The sequence below is a fragment of the Panthera onca genome, chromosome F2, assembly GCF_046562875.1.
Source record: "Panthera onca isolate mPanOnc1 chromosome F2, mPanOnc1 haplotype 2, whole genome shotgun sequence".
NCBI classification, from domain to species: domain Eukaryota; kingdom Metazoa; phylum Chordata; class Mammalia; order Carnivora; family Felidae; genus Panthera; species Panthera onca.
In genome coordinates this window covers 839,207-853,648 of record NC_138356.1, presented here as the reverse complement: position 1 = coordinate 853,648, position 14,442 = coordinate 839,207, and the positions used below count along the sequence as shown (strand labels likewise).

The 14,442-nt window shown below is 38.2% G+C and overlaps 1 protein-coding gene across 2 annotated transcripts in view; it reads left to right on the top strand.

Annotated features, from left to right (window-relative positions):
- The window catches only part of PRKDC (protein kinase, DNA-activated, catalytic subunit), a 214,317-nt gene that overhangs the window by 77,294 nt on the left and 122,581 nt on the right, over positions 1–14,442 (top strand). For both annotated transcript variants that reach the window (XM_078441702.2, XM_078441703.2), the window contains 8 exons: positions 708–931; positions 1,643–1,854; positions 2,279–2,411; positions 2,849–3,004; positions 3,844–4,047; positions 11,253–11,438; positions 11,809–11,907; positions 12,990–13,157. In XM_078441702.2, coding sequence (XP_078297828.2) covers positions 708–931; positions 1,643–1,854; positions 2,279–2,411; positions 2,849–3,004; positions 3,844–4,047; positions 11,253–11,438; positions 11,809–11,907; positions 12,990–13,157 — 1,382 coding nt within the window. The remainder of the gene's footprint in view (positions 1–707; positions 932–1,642; positions 1,855–2,278; positions 2,412–2,848; positions 3,005–3,843; positions 4,048–11,252; positions 11,439–11,808; positions 11,908–12,989; positions 13,158–14,442) is intronic.

Below are 14,442 nucleotides of genomic sequence, written 5' to 3'. Positions count from 1 at the left end.
GCCCCCAGAATTATTTTTAATGATCTGTCAAGTTGGCAATTTCATGAACTAAAATTTTATGAAAACAAAGAATTGGAAACCCTTAGACTTATAAAAGGATTTCTTACTCGTCCTTGTCTTTGCTCTCTCTTTCAACATGTACACCACTTTTTAAAATTGTCCCTCTGTTTGGGAGGTCTTTACACCTGGTATAAAAACTACAGTGGGACTGAGGAGAGGAGAAGGGTGTTTTATCTTCCTTCCTGTAAGCAAGACCGGGGTGATCATGAAAGGAGTGGAGATGGGAGAGGAGAGCCAGCACCTTTGTGTTTTCAGAACGGCGACTTTTATGAAAAAGTCCATTTGGGAGTTCATGCAGTTGTTTCCATAAAAAGACCACTGCCATGATTTGTCTCTCTTGCCCCTTTGAAAGATATTTAGGTTGTTTCTGTTGTCTCATTATTAAAAGCTGCTAAAATGAAAATCCTTACAAGCACATCTTTATAATTCTGCCATTATTTCATTAGGATAAAATTTTGATGCTGGATCAAAGCATATGAGCTTTTTAAACATTTGATAGAAATTGTCATAATCTTCTAAAAGCTTTGTACGTTTGAATTTTGACTAAATGTGTATTGTGCCTATACTTAAAGAAGGAATTTTACATTAATTTTAGTGGATTTGGAAGGAAGCATATGTTAATATTTGAGTGTAATTTTTATTTCTAGGTACTGAAACACAGTCTTCGCTTTGGAAAGCTGTGACTTTCTTTTTAGAAAGCATTGCTATGCATGATATTATGGCAGCAGAAAAGTGCTTTGGCACTGGGGCAGTAGGTCACAGACCCAGCCCCCAAGAGGGAGAAAGATACAATTACAGCAAATGCACAATTGTGGTCCGGATTATGGAATTCACCACAACACTGCTCAGCATCTCCCCAGAAGGCTGGAAGGTAGGGTCACTGGCTGCTGCTCTTTTAGTTTGAGGTCAGCACCTGGCACTGGAAGAATACTTTCCGGTACCTATTAAGAGTGGTTTTGGCTTCCTTAGAAGTTCCCATTGCTGTAGGAGTTATGTGTTCTCGAAAGTAATAAAATGCAGCGTTTTTATCTTACTGTGTGAATAAAGTACAAAATAGTTTCTCTAAATGTTCTATTGGATATTGCATTTTATGCTATGATCGATCAAACATTTGCCTTAGGAAATGTACATTAGCAAATATTTGTAAATGTATCTGTGAAGCTTATTATATAAACAAAGTCCAGTCAGTCCATCCAGTTAATACATACTGAGTGCCTACTGTATGCAAGGCTGTCTGCAGGTACAGCATTGCCCTAAACCGGGAGCCATAGAACTATGGTCCACAGCCCACTTCCCACTTGCTGCCTGCTTTTGTAAGGAAGGTTTTATTGGAACACATCCGAGTCCATTTGTCCATGTATTGTCCATGGCTGCTTTCATATTATAATGGCAGTTCATTAAGTAGTTGCGGTGGAGACCACTGGGTCCACAAATCCTAAAACATTTATTGTCTGACCCTTTACAGAGAAAGTTTGCCAGCCCCTGCTTCAGCCAGGCAAAAATCCCCAGCTTCATGGACCTTACACTACTGAAAATCTAAATGCTGACTCGGATGTGTTTTTATTCAAATCATCTTTTGCAGCTCCTTGAGAAGGATTTATGTAATAACACAAACCTTATGAAACTCTTGGTGAAAACCCTATGTGAGCCCTCAAGCATAGGTTTCAATATCGGTGATGTCCTAGTTATGAATCGTCTTCCTGATGTTTGTGTGGACCTGATGAAAGCACTAAAGAAGTCCCCGTACAAAGACATCCTGGAGATGCACCTCAAGGAAGAACTAACAGCACAGAGGTGGGCATTCAGATCGTGCTTGGGATCAGTGTTGTGCACTTGAAGGTTGCAGCGTATTCTGGCAGCCACACGTGTGGCTGCTGTAGTCCCATTTCCTAAAGTAAAGGATCTCATCAGTGGGGTGTTTGACGCAGAGAATCTCATTAGTTGTTTGAAAATCATCTATTTAACAAATGCCTCCCCTGCACCTTATGGTAAGCAAGTCTCAGGTGTGGCTCAGCCCCATGTTGATTTCCATGGCTGGATTAGTGCCTGGGCCCCTTGTTCAGTGTTAACCTGTGTTTGCTTTCCCAGGTCACGTAATGAATTTGAGTGTCAGGCAGTTAACACATTTATAACAGAACACACACGGTTTTTTGGTGTATCCTGCTAATTTGGTGAGCTAGCACTCATCTAGTTTCTTTTTGTTTTTCTCACATGGCAGCATTGAGGAGCTTTGTGCCGTTGACCTATATGGCCCTGATGCTTCTGTGGATAGGGCCAAGGTGGCTTCTGTTGTGTCGGCTTGTAAACAACTTCACAGAGCTGGTTTTTTGCATGTTGTCTTACCATTTCAGGTAAATAGAGCCAATGTGTTTTTACATTTCTCTTAGTTGATTAACATAAGCAGTCCATTTCCTTGTATATATGTGTGTTTCACACATCCTGTATGCATGGGATATGCTGAAATGGGAATTACATAATGACTTGTTCCAGACGTGCTGACTTAGAGTACAGATATACAAATTTATAAGTGTAAAATGAAAATAAGGACATGTATATTTCCCACAGCCTTCTGAAGAACTTTGGAGACTGCTATTGTGCCCTGTGTCTAGGCAATATAAATGAAAAAATATAACATGCAAAGCAAAGTTGAGTGAAAATTTTCCTGACAATTAGAAGGTAGTTGTCACTGTTAATGACCATGGATATTTTTAATTAATGAAAGGTATGAAATTGTGTGTTTTTATAAAATATCTTACTGCTGGATGTTTTAGTATTGACTTTATTTTAGTCTGCAGATCAGTATTCTGTTGGCACAAAACTTCTTTCCCTGGTTTATAAAAGCATTGCACCTGGGGACGAACAACAGTGCCTTCCTTCACTAGACCCCAGTTGTAAGCGACTAGCCAGCGGACTTCTGGAGTTGGCCTTTGCTTTTGGAGTACAGGTAGGAACAGTAGCTGCACGCTGTGCTATCCTGCTGATGGAAATATATAGCTCATTCGTAACATGTTTCTAAAAACAGGAATTTAGTTGGAATTTAGTTCTTAGCTCCATAAGTACTTTAATAGATTTACATGATCTGACTTACTTTCTAAAAGGTTTTTTAGATAAAAGAAATAGGATAAGATTCTTCTTAAACTGGGGTTTTGTCTATCCCACTTTGTTTCCAAAAAGACTTTAGAGGGCAGAGAACATTTTGTGTCTGTAAAGCTGGACTGTTAACACAGTGGCTTCCTCTTCCCCTGTCCTTAGCGATCTCAGATGGCTGATTTGGGAGCACCCCTGGAGGATAATTCCAGAGGCACCACAGAAAGATACCTTCATGGCTTTTTGAACCATATAGGGCTGGCCTCAAACAGTCTCTGCTGTAGCTGAGATCTGTTCACCAGTCCTATGTGTTCATTCCTTCCAATCTGTCCTCCCTTCTCCTGTAGCAGAAAGCTCTTCTTTGCCCCTTTGTTCACTTAATGTCAACAAGTTACGTATTTAAATCGTCTAAAAGTACTCTTACTATCCTGTCTCCTCAAAGAAACAACAAGATTCTCTGGGAATTTGGGGGAAACATGAGTCAGGGAAGATTTCTTTCCCAAAATGAAACCTAGAAAGTACAGGGTCATTGAAATGCATATAATTCAGACTTGAACCTAGACCTTCAAATACGAGGTTCTCTTTAGACCTTACTGTGTGATTTTCCACTCTCAAAGTTAGCAGCTTCCCAGGAGTCTTTCTATAGCAGGTAAGATACATACTCTTATCATCGTACCTTTCCTTGCTTCTTCACAGTGCGAGCACCTTGTGAATCTTCTCCTGGATACAGCAGTGTTGTTTCTGCCACCCTCAGGAGCGTCCCAGAGAAACATGGCCAGCTTCTGTCACGGAGAGTATTTTTATAGCTTGTTCTCAGAGACAGTCAACACTGAATTGTTGAAAAATCTAGATCTTGCAGTATTGGAACTCCTGAAATCGTCTGTGGATAATCCCAAAATGGTAATGAAATTTTTATTTCTTATTTTTATTATTTTTACTATTTTTTCTTGTAGCAAGAATTACCATCAAACTCCACACATTGGTCCAGAGACCCTTGTGGTGTTAGCTAAAGACATGCTCCTGTACCACACTACCTGCACTTGTGAGTTGTTTGTGGAATTTTTATTTAAATGAAATATATTTTCTTATATAATGCTTATAAAAAGATTGCCATGTTCTTGAAAAATGTCATTAGAACAAAACAGGATCTCTTCCTGGAAGGTTGAAAACTTTTGCCAGTGTTTGAAAACAAAATCAAAGGGAAGAAAACACAGCTTTTATGAACAGTTAATAATGTTAAATGGATGTGGAAATGTGGATTATTTTTTCTAATCTCTCATTCCCCCAGAATTTCTAGGCCTAATATTACAAGGCACAGCTATGTAGGATGTTGACTTTTGTGAAGAAATGGCGTTGGAGCTCCTAAGCCCGTCGTGAGGCCTGAGCCCGCCTTTGTGTTTGCACCAGCCGCCAGTTGGTCCCGTACATTCAGTGTCCTTTCTATAGTTATGGTCCTTTCACAGGTTGGCACAGAGAGCCATCGTTTCCTGTGCGATCCTACTGTAGTCCACTAGGCCCCCTCACATTGAACCTTGGAGCTCAGTGTTTAGTATATGTTGACTTTGGTTTGTTAAACTTGTAAAATTTTTAAATTTAACCCAGTCTGTAGACAGTCAGGAACTGGGAACTATTGGGAATGGCCATTTTAAGGGAGAGTACATAATTTCCTATTGAATTAAGCTTTTATTCCACACAGTGTTTGTCTGTTGTAGGAGAGTACTTTGTGTCAGATTGTACTAGGTATTTATGTGTTTTTTTTTTTTTTTTTTTTTAAATGTTTATTCATTTTTGGGACAGAGAGAGACAGAGCATGAACGGGGGAGGGGCAGAGAGAGAGGGAGACACAGAATCGGAAGCAGGCTCCAGGCTCTGAGCCGTCAGCCCAGAGCCTGACGCGGGGCTCGAACTCACGGACCGTGAGATCGTGACCTGGCTGAAGTCGGACGCTCAACCGACTGCGCCACCCAGGCGCCCGGTATTTATGTTTTTTAAAGTTAGAAATGAACTTTTAATAAGTAGAACATTTTGATCTCCGAAGCTATTGAGGCTTCTGGTGAAGGTGATGGATAAAAGCCATAAACATTTATCTCCACTTCCTCCTCAGCTCCCTCTAAAGTGACAGAAATGGGTTTGTGGTTTTTTTTTTTTAAACACAGTCTTAAAAGACACAGATTAAAGGAGAAAAGAGAAGAGAGACAGCACTTTGGAAGCTATTTCTAGCAAAAGGGCAAGTCGTAACAGATTTTGGGATCCAAGAAAGCTGCAGTATGACATAGCAGCGGGGAGACAGCTGATCTGTGCTGTAGAGCCTAGGCTTTCTTGGGTCTGGCAATAGAGTCCCAGGCCTCCAGAGTACCAAGAGCAGGATGTGAAGGAGAGACCAAAGAGGGGAGGACTGTGTGAAATGTAGCTGTCCCCTGCCCCCCTGCCAGGTTACCTGGCCTTGCCTTGTCCTCAGGGGATTGATCCTTCCCCACTTGAGGACACTCGGGGCAGCCAGATTTCTACAAGGGATAGGTATCTCTGTGCTGGGGCCCCCTAGGCAGAGCTGAGTGGAGGATGTCTTTTTTGTTGTTTATTGGGGAAAGACCTGTAATTAAGAGTAGAGTCATGTTCTGTATATAACACCAGTATTAGAGTAATGAGGTAAAGTTTGAAATACTTGGCACCATACGAAAAACATTTTATTATTCCACAAGTGAAAACTCTGTTTTGTATTTTAATCTCTCAAGTTTAATGTCAGTTCTCGAACTCTTTTGACCTTTGTCTCCCACTAGTATTTTTTTTTTTTTTTTTAACATTCACTTATTTTTGAAAGAGAGAGAAAGGACAAACAAGGAGGGGCAGAGGGAGAGGGAGACAGAGGATCCGAAGCAGGCTCCTTGCTGGCAGTGGAGAGCCCAGTGTGGGGCTTGAACTCATGAACTGCAATATCATGACTTGAGCCAAAGTTGGACACTTAACTGACTGAGCCACCCAGGTGCCCCTCCCACTAGTATTTTTGAACAACCAAAATGTTTCTGGTGTGTGCTGATGTTTTGTATTTTGCTCATTTTTCTGTTGGGGTGAACCTTCTTATTAGTTTTTAAGGGGTTTTTGTATATTAAGGATAGTAGACCTTTTCGCAAAAGTCCTTTTTCCTACTGGCCATTAATCTTTCAATCTCACTTGGAGTGTTTGTTCTCTACAGAAGTATTTAATTTATTATAATTAAATTTATTAATCTTCTTTTCTGAAAAGCACCAGTCTGTTCTGTGTATCTGGGAGTTCTATTTTGTAGATTCCACGTATAAGTGATATCTTTTTTTTTCTATCTTTTTTTTAATCTTTTTTTTTTTTTTTATCTTTCTCTGTAGGACCTATTTCACTTAGCGTAATGTCATCAGGGTCCACCCCATGTTGTGACAATTGGCAGAATTTTCTTTTTTTTAGTGGCTGAATAATATTCCATTGTATATGTATATGCCACATCTTCTTTATTCATCTGTTGATGGACACTTAGATTGTGTCCATGTCTTTGGCTATTGTACATAATGCTGCACTGAACATGGGGGTGCAGATATGTTTTCTAGGTTGTGGTTTCCTTTTCTTCAGATGTATACCCAGAAGTAGAATTGCTGGATCAAATCATACTTCTATTTTTAATTTTTGGAGGGACTGTCACACTGTATTCCATAGCAGCTGCACCAGTTTGCATTCCCAACAACAGTGCACAAGAGTTTTTCTTCATATCCTCGCCAACACTTTTGTCTTTTTGATGCTAGCTGTTCTTACAGGGATGAGATGATATTTCATTTACATTTTCCTGGTGATTTTGATGCTGAGCACCTTTTCATATACCTTTTGACTATCTGTCTTCTTTGGAGAAATGTCTAATTCAGTTCCTCTGCCCATTTTTAAATCACATTGTTTAATTTTTTGCTGTTTAGTTGTAGGAATCCTTCATGTATTTTGGATATTAACCCTTATCAGATACATGATTTACAGATATTTCCTCCCATTTTATAGCTTGCCTTTTCATTTTGTTGATGATTTCTTTTGTGTGCAGAAGCTTTATAGTTTGAATGTAGTTCCACTTGTTTATTTTTGCTATTGTTGCCTTTGCTTTTCATGTCAGATCCAAAAAAAACCATTGCCAAGACCAAAGTCAAATAGCTTATGCCCTAAATTTTCTTCCAGGAATTTTATGGCTTCATATCTTAAGTCCACGTCTTTAACACATTTTGTCTTGATTTTTATGTATGGTGTAAAATATGTGGCAAGTTTCATTCTTTTACATGTTGCTGTTTAGCTTTCCCATCACCATTTATTGAAGAGAGTATCCTTTTTCCATTGTATCTTCTTAGCTCCTTTGTCCGTCATCATCGTATGGCTCCTTGCACATGTTCGTTTCTGGCCTCTCTATTCTGTTCCATTGACCTATGTTTTTATGCCAATACTATACTGTTTTGATTACAGCATAATGCCTCCAGCATTGTTGTTCTTTCTCAAGATTGCTTTGGTTATTCAGGGTCTTTTGTGCTTCCATACAAATTTTAGGATTGTTTTATTTTTGTGAAAAATGCCATTGGAATTTTGATAGGGATTGTATTGAGTCTGTAGATTGCTTTGAATGGCATCAACATTTTATCAATATTATTTTATTCCATGAGCATGAATATCCTTCCATTTATTTGTATCTTCAGTTTTTTTTAATCAATGTGTTCTAGTTTTCATCGTATAGGTTTTCAACCTCCTTGGTTAAATTTATTCCTAGGTATTTTATTGTTTTAGTAAATGCTTATATATTCATTTTTGAGAGACAGAGCACATGTGTGCATCTGCAGGTGGGAGAGGGGAAGACAGAGAGGGGGAGAGAGAATCCCAAACAGGCTTTGCATTGTCAGTGCAGAGCCCAACATGGGGCTCGATCTTGCAAACCATGAGATCGTGACGTGAGCTGAAATCAAGAGTCAGACTCTTAACGGACTGAGCCACCCAGGCACCCCAAGGTATTTTATTCTTTGTGATGCAATTGTAAATGGGATTGTTTTCTAAATTTCACTTTCTGATAGTTGGTTATTAGTGTATAGAAACACAGCAGATTTTTGTATATTGGTTTTGTATCCTATAACTCTACTGAATTTGTTGAGTAGTTTTAACAGGTTTTTTGGTGGAGTCTTTAGGGTTTCCTATATATAGTATCATGCCATCTGCAAATAGACATAATATTACTACTTCCTTTCTGTTTTTGATGCCTTTTATTCCATTTTCTTGTCTGATAGCTGTGGGTAGGACTTCCAGTACTGTGGTGAATAAAAGTGAGAGTAGACATCTTTTCTTGTTCCTGATTGTAGGGAAAAAGCTCTTCAGTTTTTCACTATTGAGTATGATGTCAGCTGTCCATTTGTCATATATGGTCTTTATTATGTTGAAGCATGTTCTCTCTGTACCCAATTTGTTGAGTTTTTAAAAAATTTTTTTTAGTGTTTTTATTTATTTTTGAGAGAGAGAGAGAGAGAGAGAGAGAGCGCACATGAGCTGGGGAGGGACAGAGAGAGGGGGAGACACAGAATCCGAAGCAGGCTCCAGGCTCTGAGCCGTCAGCATAGACCCCGACACGGGGCTTGAACTCACAAGCCATGAGATCATGACCTGAGCTGAAATCAGACCCTTAACTGACTGAGCCACCCAGGTGCCCCCAATTTGTTGAGTTTTAATCATGAGTAGTTGTTGAATTTTATCAAATGTTTTTTCTGCATCTATTAAGATGAGTAGATGCTTTTCATTCTTTATTTTGTTAATGTAGCTTATCACACCAATTGATTTGTGGATGTTGAACATCCTGGCATCCCTGAAATAAACCCTGCTTGATCATGGTATATGATCCTTTTAAAGTATCGTTGAATTTGATTTGCTGATATTTTGTTAAGGAATTTTACATCTATGTTCACCAGGGATACTTTCCTGTAATTTTCTTTTCTTGTAGTTTCCTTATCTGGTTTTGGTACCAGGGTCATGCTGGCCTCAAAGAATAAGTATGGAAGTGTTGTCTTATCTTCTAGCTTTTTTAGAAGAGTTCGAGAAGGATTGGTGTTAGTTCCTCCTTAAATGTTTGGTAGAATATACCAGTAAAGCCATTCTGCTCTAGACATTTGTTTGTTGGGAGGTTTTTGATTATTAATCCTACCTCCTTACTATTAATTGGTTTGTTCAGATTATCTTCCCATGATTCAATCCTGGAAAGTTGTATGTTTCTAGGGTATCCATTTCTTCTAGGTTGTCCCATTTGTTGGTGATTGTTCATAGTGGTCTCTTATGATGCTTTGTATATCTTTGGTGTAGGAATACCTTCTTGAAACAAGGAAGTTGACTGAAAACCTCCTTGAAGTCTGAATTTTGAGGCTATTAGCTCTTTCCCCCCAGTTTGGCTCCCAGAATATGGTCAATTAGGTATATACCTTCAGGCAGGGTATCAGAATATTTTGACAAGCCTAAGAGAAAATAAAGATTAAGTATCATCATTGCCCAGCCAGATCAACCTACAGAGATCTTTACTGCCAGTGAACCCTGCCCACTGCACAGTACCTGTAGTCAGTTCCTCAATATGTGTCAACAGCCAAGGAGCACCAGCCTTTGAGGAAATGGATTTTAAAAGGGAGAGGCAACTAAAAAGCCACTTGAGACAGAGACTATTCAGTGAGATAGAAATGTAAAGAGAAAAGAACCTCAGAAAGATGAAAGGAGACAGTGCATTGACAAAATAAGAATTGGTACTGAAAAGAACACCATACAAAAAAAACTTTTGGGAATTAAGCATAGGCATCAGAAATTAAAAATGAAATGGGTTTGGAAGATAAAATTTAGGAACTCTCAGAGAGAATAAAGTAAAAAGGCAAAACAGAAAATAGTAGAGAGAATGTTGGGATCCATTGATAAGGTGTAACACCAGGACCTCCACCCCAGAGGGAAGACAGGCCCAAGGAAAGGCCTTTATGCATAACACAGCTCAGGAGAAAGTGCCCAAATTGAAGGCCTTGAGTCTCCAGATGGGAAAGGGCCATTGAATATCCAACACAGCGTATGAAAGCAGCTCCACATGGAGTAAATTTCTTGAAAATTCAGAACCCAGGGGTTCACCACGAGAAAAGATTCTAAAAAGTTTCTGCAGGAGACAACCTGATTACATTTAAAGGGATCAAGAGATCAGATGCTGTTTGTCTTCCCAAATGCAAAGAGGACACTGGAAGACTGTAAGCCAAATTTCTTTCACAACTCAGCGAAGAAGATTCCAGCCTGGAGTTCTGGCCTGGAATCTGGCCAAACCATCAGTCATATGTGAGAGTTGAATGCAGATGTTTCAGATGTGCCAGATCTCAAAGGAATCTTCTCTCCCCTGCACTCTCATCAGTCAGTCAAGAAAGAGGAAGATGTTGGATCTGGGAAGTTAGCTCAAACACAGAGAAGGGGACCAGTCTCCTGGAGGATGCTGAGGTGACACCCAAAGAACAGTGACCTTAGACATTCCAGAGTGGGAGCTGTGCTGCCACTGAGATGGAGCTGATAGACTTCTTGTTGTGTGTAGATGTCTTGAGGAGGTTTCATTAATTTGGGAGAATTTGATGACAAATAATGATAGGCACATTGAAAACAGGAAAGAAAGCAGGGAAATATTAACTTCAGGGAGATCAAAATGTTGTGCAAAATGTTTACATTGTCGTAATGATAAGAATATTGAATAGTAATCTAACCAAAATTAGGATGTCACTATTGGAAAGGTGGTGGGACAGGAAATGTGTGCGTGCAAGCCTGTTGTGTATGCTTCTGTGCATGTGTGTATGCAACAGAAGAGCACTAATTCTTCCTCTCATCGAGAATGCCCCCAGCTAAGAAAACAAGAGACAGGATGAGCATGATTTCATAAAGGAGACCACCTGATGCTTTTGTGGGAAAATTTACATGTTAAGTTGCTCTTCTCAAATCTGAGGAGTTGTGAAATAAACAGCTGTTATAGGAATAGTATCTTTATTTCCCAAGAATAGCTTTGAACCGAAAGTAAATTTTGTTCTATACCTGCCAGTCTTGATGTTGAGGATTTTTCTTCAAGCACCATGCGTTTGTTTCAGGTGAGCGCCATTTTGAATGGTATGTTAGATCAGAGCTTCAGGGATCGAGCCAGCCAGAGACACCAAGGACTGAAACTTGCGAGTACAATTCTGCATAACTGGAAGAAGTGGGACTCGTGGTGGGCCAAAGATTCTGCTCCTGAAAGTAAAACGGCAGTGCTGACCTTACTGGCAAAAATTTTGCAGGTATCTTGAGAAACCTATTAAAAATGCAGTTGTTTTGGAATCTCTAAGTTGTATCTTTAAAAATGTGATGGAGGTTTCTTAAGAGCTCATTGGTTTGATAAATAAAAAGTATTTTTATTGGATAGTTGCTGATTACATTTTATACTTTTTCCCTTTCTGATACTTTATCTTATACGTTATCTTTTCAGTGTTTTTGCATATGTCATCTTGCCAGATAGATTCAAAATATTTCAGGATAAGAATTGTTAAAATATTATTGAAGCCCAAGAACAAATTTATAGGTTATTTCTGAAGTTAAAAAACTTGGAAAACGTGTTAAATTAGAGGCATAATACAGAAATGTATCATGTTTTTATTTACCCTCCTTTAGATTGATTCATCTTTTAATACAAATCACAGTGCATTCCCTGAAGTTTTTACAACATATGCTAGTCTACTTGGTGATTCAAAGTTGGGTTTACATTTAAAGGTAAGTGGTGAAAAAGATTTTTCTTTTAGATTACATTCTCCATTATTTTCCCATTTTATATTTTTGCATACCTGTGATATTTTCTGTTTTTTATTATGGCAAATTTCAAACATACTCAAAAGCAGAGAATAACCCCTACATACCGGTCATTTAGCCTCAATAGCCGTCTGTCTATAGCCATCTCTCTTCAACTATGCAGTCACTCCCATCCTTGAAGGAAACCCCTGATACCATTTTATCTGATCTGTGCATTCTTCTGTATGTCTCTAAAAGATAAATATAATCACAATGAGCTTACCATACTTAGAAAAATTAACATTTATCTTTGCATATGTATGATTTAAATTGGCTTTTTTGAGAATTGCTGTATTAGCAAATGACAGAATTTAAACTATTACTCAATTATTTTTCTATTAATAAATATATCTTGGTAATTTTTAGGGTCAAAAACTTAATATTATGATTTTGAAGTCCTATAATAATTAGATTTTATGCTCTAATAAAATGTGGCCTTAATGAAAGCCATCTTTTTACTAGGTCATGAAGATGTTTCTTTGGAATTTTCTGTTTCATGATTAATCAAATTTCTCATTTCTCAATATGAGAGTCTGAGAACTTACTTTCCACACAAGGGAGATAGAAAACAGCATCTAGTTTCTTCTAGTTTCTTTTACTTTTATTATGAAGTTCTGAATTAGTCTTGTGAAGGAATACTTATAAATTACCCCATAGGTGTTCAGGATGTACTTTCCACACCAAACTTTTCCAGTTTATCTCTACTAGAGTCTATATTTGTAGAAGGAAAAATCACACACAGAGTCATATACAGTATCCTGTTTAATTACACGTTAATTAAATTAACATTGGCCTGAGTTGGCCCACTGGCCTCTAGAGTAGAAGCTGAGATACAGCATCGCCTTCAGGTTGGTCTTCAATGTAATCTAGAAGGTATTCTGGAGTCATTCATTGAATCCACACAGTGTTTTATTTGCAAAACCTTTAGAAAGCGGTAATTTTATTTATTCTGTAGGATTCGTAAACACCAACTGGTGCAGTTTCATATGTCTGCGTTGCTCCCACAGGGTCAAGCTGTAATTCTTCTCCCATTCTTTACCAATCTTACTGGAGGCAGTCTTGAGGACCTTAAGCATGTTCTGGAAAAGCTTATTGTTTCTAATTTCCCCATGAAGTCTGAAGAATTTCCCCCGGGAACTCTGCGTTACAGTAATTATGTAGATTGCATGAAAAAGGTTAGTTTTTAGTAGTACTAAGTAAAATTAAAACAATGCTTTTCTGTTACATTTCTTGATGAAAAGAAGTGAAATATTCTGAGTCAGAGAAGTATTCTAACTGTAAGAATTCAGTTCAGTTCATTTTGAAAGCTGGGTAGCTGTGGAAGCAGGTGCATATCCAAATCTTTCAGAATTCACCCTCCTCCCATTTTAATTTGAAATATTTTATGCAGAAAAATATTGTGAAGTATTTTATGCATAATATATACTTTTAGAAAAATAATTCCAAAGAGCTAAGAAATGGAATATTACCAATATGGTTCAATTTCTAAAATTTAATTAAGTAGTGATTATTTGAAAATTTAATTAGTTAGTGATTATCACCTATATTATTTAATGTACAGCTGAAGGTCTCTAAAATATCAGTGGGTTAAACAAGGTGGTGGATTATTTGTTTCTCCTGTATAGTACTAGACTGTTGTTTTTTTCAGCAACTAGATACAGGTTTCCCTTGCTATCCAAAAGTAGAGCATTTCTGTGAAACCTTTTATAAGCCTGAATGGCATAAAGCAAAGAAGCATTTGCCATTAATTTATATGGAAATTTTTTGAGCATTCCTAGACCCAAAAAATATCGTCTCATAGGTGCTTCTCATACCAAAGGACACATCTTGCGTAGAATAAATTGAGATAAAGCACAGATGCTCACAGACACAGTTACTTCACAGCTATGGCAGTTTGATGCTGACTGAGATGCTAGCATAGTTCTTGGGGAAAGAGCTTGGTGGTGCTGCTCTCGTTACTCAGGGCATATGCTGCCTGTATAACAGCTTACTGCAAAACAAATGCAGAATGCTATTTTTGCTTTTTTTTTTTTTTTTTTTCATAAAAGCAAAAATCCTCTGGATTTCTTCAGTTAGTGAAAATAGGTTCTAATATAGATCTTTCATAAGAGCAAGGTGGTATATCGCATACTTTTGAAAAGCAGATGATATGGGTACTTGACTGGAACTTGGATTCAACCCATAAAAAATTAAGAGAATGACCATTGGAGGGTGGATAGTGGTCTGCCATACTTGTGATGGATTGAGCCCTGGGCTAATGTCTGAATTCTCAAAAATGATGAAGATATTATCTTAGAGTAAAACAAGGAAGAAACTGAAAGAAACAGATGATTCAAATACACTAATGCTAAGGTAGAGATAAACGTAGGGTATAGGTGTGGCAGATTATATTTTCCAAAGATGACTGTACCAATATATTTTGTCCCACACGTTCTTTTTACGGTGTGACTCTTCCATTGA